This window comes from Eriocheir sinensis, chromosome 24 (genome assembly GCF_024679095.1).
Source record: "Eriocheir sinensis breed Jianghai 21 chromosome 24, ASM2467909v1, whole genome shotgun sequence".
In the NCBI taxonomy this organism is placed as follows: Eukaryota; Metazoa; Arthropoda; class Malacostraca; order Decapoda; family Varunidae; genus Eriocheir; species Eriocheir sinensis.
The window spans coordinates 7,538,106-7,547,380 of NC_066532.1; the positions used below are offsets into that span (position 1 = coordinate 7,538,106).

The 9,275-nt window shown below is 42.1% G+C and overlaps 1 protein-coding gene across 2 annotated transcripts in view; it reads left to right on the top strand.

The window, feature by feature from the left end:
- LOC127002827 (proline-rich protein 12-like) overlaps positions 1-8,780 on the top strand; it is a 116,340-nt gene extending 107,560 nt beyond the window's left edge. For both annotated transcript variants that reach the window (XM_050869051.1, XM_050869050.1), the window contains one exon: positions 4,692-8,780. In XM_050869051.1, the coding sequence (XP_050725008.1) occupies positions 4,692-4,943 (252 nt within the window). In that variant the 3' untranslated portion in view covers positions 4,944-8,780. The remainder of the gene's footprint in view (positions 1-4,691) is intronic.
- Positions 8,781-9,275: the final 495 nt, after the last annotated feature.

Sequence of the window (9,275 nt, forward strand, 5' to 3'; positions counted from 1 at the left end):
ATATATATATATATATATATATATATATATATATATATATATATATATATATATATATCAAATAATTTGTAATTTTTTTAACATTTTTAGGGGCAAATAAAAAAAATAAAAAAAGTGCAACCTGGCATGACCCCTATCGATGACAAAAGACAACACTGTACGGGTTAAGGGGAAGAGAGATGAGAACAGCGGTAAAGGATATGAAATCAGAATGGAGAATTGTAGATAGTGGAGTGCCTCAAGGATCGGTATTGGCACCAATACCAGATATGTCAGAGAAAGTAAGCAATTACATGAGCATGTTTGCAGACAATGCAAAATTGCTGAGACATATAAGAAACAGTAAAGACTGAAATTCTGCAAGAGGACCTGAATAAGATTTGGGACTTGAGTATGAAATGGACATATAGAATGGGAGATGGAGAAATATTTAAAAAGTTCAAGAAGAGAGAGATCTGGGAGTGACAATACAGGATAATCAACAGTCTGAGAGTCGTGTTAATAGGATATTCGGTGATACGTATAGAATGGTAAAAAATATAGGATTAGTATTCCACTACATGGATAAGGATATGATGAAAAAGATAATAACCACTGTGATTAGACCAAAATTGAAATATGCAGAAACTTTGTGGTCTCCCCATAAGAAGAAACATAAAAAAGCTAGAAAGAATACAAAGGATGGCAACGAAAATGGTTCCAGAACGATTGATTGTCATATGAAGAAAGGTTAAAGGAAATGGACCTTCCAACACTGGAACAAAGAAGAGAAAGGGGAGATTATAAATTATTGATTAAAATGGAAGTAGTAGACAGTGAGGAGTTACTACTAAGAGAAGGAAGAAACGGCAGCAACACACGAGGACACGGTATAAAATTGAGGAAAGGAAGATGCTTGAGAGACAAAGAAATATAGCTTCCCACAAAGAAACATAGAGGTGTGGAACAGACTAAGTGAGGATGTAGTATCGATGAAGAGTGTGCACAACTTTAAGGAAAAGCTGGACAAATACAGATATGGAGACTGGACCACACGAGCATAAGCCTAGGCCCTGTAAAATTACAATTAGGTAAATACACACACACACACACACACACACACACACTGAAAGTAGCCGGCAAAAGAAGCAGACGTCATCGTGAATTCTCCTGGATTTTTTGAGAGGATGCGGGTTTACTGATGAACTTAAGGCCAAGGACGTTATTTTGGGTTGGGGCAGATGCGTGAGTGTTGTTCTGTCTCTCATGAGTGCAGTTTGATCATGTAGATAACATGAAAATGGCGGAAAGGCTGGCCACACTGGGGACCGGGGATCGGTGACAGGATATGTTTACATACGGGACTTCTGAGCATTCGCCGGCTGGGAGGAATTTCTCTGGGTTTGGTCAGGAGAAAAGTTCCATTCCCAGCAGGATGGCATCCAGGAAAATATTACTGCTCGAGAAAATGATATACGACCTGGCTGGAAAAGTGGAGAGAATGGAGGAAAGGCAGAGACTGGTGGACTGGTCTCAGTGGTTCAGGTGATCAAGCAAAGATGGGCTAGTGAGAGATGCCGTTGAAAAGGAGAAGACTGTGGTTGTCCTAGGGGTCAGTGCTGGCTCCATTTATGTTTGCAATCTACATCACCGACATGGCAGAGGGAGTGAACAGCTATATGAATTTGTTTGTAGATGATACTAAGTTGCTGAGGGGGAGTGGAAATGAAGAGGACTGTCAAGCACTGCAGCAGGACCTGCACAAGGTATGGGAGTAGAGTCATAGATGGGAAATGGAATTTAACATCAGAAAGTGCAGTGTGATGGGATTTAGAAAGAGCAAAAAGAGAATTTTAGGCATTTATACATTGGGAAATAAAAGCATTAAGAAAACATCAATGGAAAAGGACCTGGGAGTAGCTGTTTTGGATAATTTGTCGCCAGAGAAACACATGAATAGAAATGTAGGTGAGACATAGAAGCTGGTGAGAAACATAAAAGTTGTTATTCAATATCTGGATGAGGAAATGATGAAGAAACTGATTGTAACCATGATACGTTCAAGATTGGAATATACAGCAATAGTATGCGGTCACCGAGTACAAAGACGAATACAGTAAACCCTTGATATAACAGACCCGCTTATAACGGATTTCGGATATAATGGACAACGTCAGATGGTCAGAAATCCACGGGGACCGACTGAGAATATAGTTTTTGAACCACTCACTCCTGATAACCACAATAGGGTCTGCTAGCCACCTCACCCTCCTCCCTGTATCTGCTGTCTCATCCTTTGGTTACCATAGTCTTTTTCAGCCCACCTGTTGAAATATATTCCTCCTCGTGGTTTTCATTCAAATTAAGAATGTATTTATACCACAAGAAAGTCTTATGCATGAATCCAGGAAATATGTAATGGAAAATAGCCAAGTGTTTGTGAGTGTTGGTACTGACACAGCTTAAAGGGGTTGAGGGGGGCTAAGCATCCCAGTTAAGTAGGTTAGGTTAAGTTATGTTTGGTTAGCTTAAATTTATTCACCACTCGGTGTGGGGCAGTGAAAATACATAGTGCGGGACGGGACATGGCAGCGACGTGTGTGGTCCAATTCGCAGGCCGGTGTTGTGAGAAATACCTTCTCATAGAAAGAAGTCACTCTCCTGTCCACCACGCATGTGCCCTGGGGGAATACACAGAAGGAAATACATTAATTTGTCTGGTTTTATTTTAGTTTGCCCACTTGTGATCTCTGTGAGCAGAGTGAAATGTAGAAACCATAAGCAATTTGAACCTCTCTCTGCGAGCCAATTTGTGGCTTCGGCTGCAGGCATCGGCAGGTATACAACAGGCATTGAAAAATCAATCTTTTAATGATTTGTGACAGAAACAGTTATCAGATTATTTCAAAACATACCGAAAACTGCAGAAAAAAAGTTCTGTCTGCCAGTGCGAGATTGGCGGACTTGTAAGATTTTAACCATACCTGTAACAAAACTGCTCTCCTGCAAAGCCCCACTGCCAACCTGGCAGCCTCAGTGCCTCGCAGTCTGTTGCCAAGTGTGTTACGCGGCTATACAATGTGCACACAATATACACAATAAAAAAAAATATACCTACGTTTGTTAGGTTCGTCATTATTATTATTAATTTTTTTTAATATTCACTGCTTATAACGGAGTTTTGGCATCAATGGACTAAGTTCCCCTCCAATTAGTCTGTTATATCGAGGGATTACTGTATAAGGAAAGTATAAAGGATTCAGAGGGCAGCAACAAAGCTAGTTCCAGGACTTAGAGAATTAACATACCAAGAGAGATTGAAGCAGTTGAACCTACTGACACTGGAAGAGAGGCAATCTGATTGCGGTATATAGGGTGCTGAGTGGGATGGAAAAAGTGGACCAAGATCTAATAATATGGGATACAAGAGAATCAAGAGGCCCCGGAAGGAAGATGAAAAACGAAGCCTGTGGAAGAGACATAAAGAAGAACAGCTTTCCACAGAGAGTGGTGGAGGCCTGGAATGGCCTGGAAAAAGATGTGGCCCATGCAAAGACAATTCATGAATTTGGGGCCAAGTTGGGTTATAGTAGATTTAGAGATGGGACAGTACGAGCATAGCTCTCTCCCATATGCCACAACTAGGTATAACTAGGCAAATACACACAGAAAGATAATATCCATGTAAAAGTCGAGCCCATTAAATTGACCTTGCTAGGATTGTAGAAATAGCTGACATTTAGGTACTTACCTGCTATTATACAGTAATTTTAGTATTATTACTAATTTTAGTATTATTACTAATTTTAGTATTATTACTATCATTATTATTTTATTTTATTGTTACTATTTTATTCTATTATTATCATTATATTCTTTATTATTATTATTATAATTGGGTGGCAGGGAGATTCTCTCTTCTCTGGGGTTCTGTCCCTAGCCATGGCTAGCAGTCAACCAGATCCCTGATCTGCTTTGGTTGGGATGGAGTATGCAACCCTACCCCATAAATCCTTTCATCACCTTGGCCTCAAAATAGGAAGTTGAAGCTGGGTTGGGGCTCTGGTCATGACCTCAACCCGGTTCTGCTAGGGGCCAACCATGCAATAGGCTTACTCAATGTATTAATAGAAGTCTTTGAAGAATAATAGGTTACCGGTGAAATGACTTTTTGTGAAAATGACGATTACACTGTAGGACTGAATTGAGTCCTAGTACCTGCATAGTTTGTAAATGCCAACTCAGGCTATTTGGTCATGTGGCACACCATCCAGAAGTCAACCTGACTCACTGGGTTATTTTTGTAAGATACAATCTTGAAAAGAGGAGGCAAGGGAACTCCCACAAATCTCATGGAAGAATGTTGATGGATCTTTCTTTGGAGGTCCTTGGTATGGGAAGGGTATATGCATGCAGACTTGCTTGGAAGAACCCCAGGGCAGTGGCACTTTAGGGTGGCTGAGACAACATGCTTCTGGGTGTATGACCCCATTAAATTATAATTGGTGATTGATCATTATTATTTTTTTTTTATATTATTATTATTATTATTATTATTATTATTATTATTATTATTATAATTATTACTATAATTCTTATTATTATTGCTATTATTATTATTGCTATTATTATTATTGCTATTATTATTATTATTATTATTATTATTATTATTATTATTATTATTTGACTATTTATCCCATTTGTACCCACAGATACAGGATCTTCAGAAGAAGCTGAAAATTGCTAAACAGAAGGAGAAGAGGAAGAATGAACAGTTGGAGCATCTTCAGGAAGTCATAGAGATGCTGAAGGAGAAGTGCCCCGAGTACTCAAGTCAGAAAGAACTAGTGTCCCTGGAACGCTGCTCCCTGTGCCACTCTCCCTTGCTCAAACAGTGCCATAGAATAGCTGAAAACTTGGTTGCTTCCGACATGGCAGTGGACCAAGTGTCTGAACCTCTCTGACACTTAAAGCCTGCCGAGTGCCATCCTTTGCCACCCTCACAGCTCAAGTCTCATGGCCTATGATCGCTTAAGTCACAGAGCTGGCCGTGCCCTAATAGTGGAACTCTGCTGTGCCCTGATTGTTGGTCACTAGTAAGCAGAAGCAAATTGAAACAAAGGAGTTTGCTGGTGCATAATTTATGGCCTCCATACAGATAAAGGTATAGATTGGCTTCTTTTTGAGATTTCAGCTTGTAGTAAACTTATTTTTGCTATTAGTTTTTGCTATACACACTCATTGTCCTGGGCGACTTCAATGCTACTACTAGCATTGACAGGGTTGGGTAAGAGCTTTCTGTTGGTCCCCTTGGATCTGGTACCAAGAACATCAACAGCTTTCTCCTCCTGAATTTTGCAAAATCCAGAAGGTTGAGAATTGCGGGTTCCTGGTACCAGAGACCAGAGCTGCACCGCTGCACTTGGTATAGCGATGCTGGAGGGGTAGCTAAGGAGATCGACCACATTCTCGTAAATACTCGGTGGAGGATCCTTCAGAACTGCAGGGTTCACCGGAGTGCTGAGTTCTTTGCAACTGACCATAGGCTTGTTGTTGCGACACTCAAGCTTCATGTCAGGTCAAGAAGAATTTTGAGATGCAACACTACTGTGTTCCATCTCGAGAAGCTGAAGGACCTGGCATGTGCTCAGGAGTATGCAGTGACAGTCTCAAATCGGTTTGAAGTGCTCGGCACTCTGGAGGACCCTGTAGAACTGTGGGATACCTTCAAACGTGAGACTCTGCAAACTGCCAAGGAGTGCATTGGAGAGCGCCCGAGATCTAGGAATGGCTTTGCCTCGGTGGAGACGCTGGAGAATATCGAGGAGAGTCGTGCTGCCAGACTCGCTGGGAACCGGGACCAATACAGGGCTCTGTCACGTAGGACTAGAGCTCTCCTGAGGAGAGACAAGGAGAGGTATGTCAGGGGTCTCGCCGAGGAGGTCAAGGGCCATTTAAATGCGAATGACCTCGGACCTGCCTACCAAGCCCTGAAGAAGCTACGCTCCAAGTCTTCCTCTCAGGTGAGCACTATCTGAACAGCTGACGACTGCCTCATGTCAGACATGGATGGGCAGAGGGCTCGTTGGGCTGAGTACTTTGAGCACTTGCACATGGCGGACCCTCCACGTGGGCAGCTTCCAGTTGCTGGGTTACAGGTGGCGGATGCTGACCCACCCATTGACGAAAGCCCATCCTCTCTGAGTGAGGTCAGAGAGGCTGTGGCCAAGTTGAGGGGTGGAAGGCACCTGGCACCTGTAACATCAGTGCAGAGCTGCTCAAAGCTGGTGGTGAGGCCATGATCCGCGGGTTGCAAGCAGTCTTGACTGCCGTATGGCAGTCCGGTACCATTCCTCCTGACTGGAAGAGGGGGTTGGTCGTCCCTATCTGGAAAGGGAAAGGGGACCGCCAAGACTGCAACAACTACCATGGTATTACACTGCTCAGTGTGCCAGGCAAGGTGCTTGCCCACCTATTGCTGATGCGAATTCACAGACCTGAACAGTCTGGGTTCACGCCTGGTAAGTCAACAACTGACCGTATCTTAGCACTTCACATACTGGCGGAGCACCAACGTGAGTTTCAACAAGGGATGCTTGCAGCCTGTTGTCGATCTCAAGAAGGCGTTTGATTTAATGCATCGTGAGGCACTCTGTGATCTTCTGTGACTACGTGGGATTCCTGCGAGGACTATTGGTTTGCTAACTGGCCTGTATTCTGGGACAGAGAGTGCTGTGAAGTGTCGGGGGGGGCTTGTCCAGCTTCTTTCCAGTGAATGCAGGAGTGAGGCAGGGCTGTGTTCTTGCCCCATCGCTTTTCAACACTTGTATGGACTGGGTACTGGGCAGAGTTGTGGACCAGAGTCACTGTGGAGCATCCATTGGCAATACCAGGGTCACTGACCTTGTTTTTGTTGATGATGCAGTAATCCTAGCGGAGTCGCTGGAGGTTTTGGTGATGGCTCTTGATGTACTGCACGAGGAGGCGAAGCCCTTGGGACTTCCGGTCTCCCGGGCCAAGACCAAGGTGCAGTTGTTTGAAGGCTTGCTGGATGACACAGTACAGTCTGTTCATGCATGTGGTGAGGACGTTGAGATCTCAGAAAATTAGCGTAGTTCATAACAACGGTGAGTCTAGCCAGGAAGTCTTACGACGGATTGGTCTGGCCCACGGTGTTATGGACTCGTTCAACATGAGTATATGGCATTGTCGATACCTGTGCAGAAGGACGAAGATCCGAATGTTAAAGTCCCTTGTGCTCCCTGTCTTACTCTATGGTTGTGAGACATGGACACTAAATGGAGACTTGGAGAGGCGGATTGATGCCTTTGGTAATAAGTGTCTACGCAGAATCATGGGATATCGCTGGAATGACTTTGTGTCAAACCAGCGAGTTTGAGTCGACATATGAGGCGCCGCTTGGAATATTGGGGTAAGTGCCAACCACGTGAGTTTGGAGTTACGATCACATACTACTATTTTGACCCTTCCTCTTTTATCCAAGCAAGTCGTTTACCCCAAATCAACACTGGAAATAGGGTAAAAGTCTCGGGAAAAACATATCTCGTTCAAACGTATGGTCCGCGCGAGGTAGGGTGGGCATGCTGGCATGGAGTAATGGTGTAAGTCCCCAGCGGGCTCTGGGAGGAAGTGATGCAGTTGCCATGTCTAGCTGATCTAATTAATTTTTTGTACAATTTCTAACTTTGTTTGATATTTAATAGCTGACTTAATGTACTTTTGTTTGTTGTACTTTTTTTAATTGACTAGTGACAATTTTTAACTAGTTCTTTCTGAGTAAACATGACAAGCTACATTAATTACAACAATTTGCATTATCTTCCGACTTCCGACTGCTCTAAATCCCAGTAAATCACAATAAGAGTTAAAAAAATACTTCTGGTGGATTTTCTTTTTTTTAAAACCCAGGGTGTTTATTTTTTATGTTTCTTTTTCCTTTTTTCTTTTTGCGCTTCGTACTTAACACAGGCAGTTTTGTCTTTACATAAGCTTCATTTTGTTATCAAAATGATGATTCTAGCTTTAAAACCAACAAAAAAAATTGCAATTTGAAGTTGCAAAAACTTCAACTGCGATTTCTAAGGTTTTTAAAAATTGGCGCTTACCCCAATATTGCTCGCATAGTCCGTCAACGCCAACTCCGGCTATACAGGCACGTGGCACGTTTTCCAGAAGTTGATCCTGCTCATCAGGTTGTCTCTGTAAGAGACAATCCTGAATGGAGGAGGCCAAGGGGACGCCCACGGAGTTCATGGCTTGAGCAAGTTGATAGATCCAGCCAGGAGGTCCTCGGGCTGGGAAGGGGACCTGCATGGAGACTCGCCCAGAGAGACCCCCGGGCTTAGCGTCGTAGGGTGGGCGAGGCGCGCCCCCCGGTGTAAGCCCCCATTGATTGATTATTATTATTATTATTATTGTCATTATCATTATTGTTATTACTACCAGTGAAGAAGGTATTATTATTATTTTTATTATTTGTTTATAATAATTATTTTTATTATGATTATTATCATTAGTATTATTACATTAAATCCTTTTTACCTAACCCTCTCATGCATCGTGACACGAATCGTGTCAATAACTAATCGTCTACATCACAGTTATTGATGTGAATTGCTTCAAAAACAAAACAAATTTGCCAAAAATAAAGTTTTAGTCAGAATTCCATCAAAATTTGGTGTGTCAGAGATCCAAGCTAGGTCTATTGAAGAAACTAATTGTCAACTTTCGAGTGCGTGGATTAGAAGTGATAATAGAAATAAATATATACTTATAATACATTTTCCAGTACGTGTCTCAGTTTTCCTCCTTTTTCTCAAAAAATATTATTTATATAAAAATTCTGATGGTAGCATTGATAAGCTCATAAACATGTGCTGTTAATGGAATATGCAACTCAAAAAGTCAGATCACAAACTTTTGAGCTGCGAAGTTGTGAAAATAAGTATTTGTTTCCCTTTATACATTGTTTATTAGGAATCAAAGTTCACTGCATATTTCCATTTCTTGGTTCCTTTCTTTTAATAACCCTTTCAATACTGTGACGCAGACGTCGGCGTCACAGTATGGAAAGGGTTAAGAGGAAATGGAAGAGGATTAATCCTCTTCTAAACCTCTTAATCCTCTTCCATTTCCTCTTAAGAGTTTTAGAAGAGGATTAACCCAGTAGCAGCGGGGATCATGTTTCTCAACCCATTTGTGGTTACCAATGTTACAATGTGTGTACTCCCCCTGGTCACGAAAAATGGAAAACAAAATTTTTGGCCTAATGAACC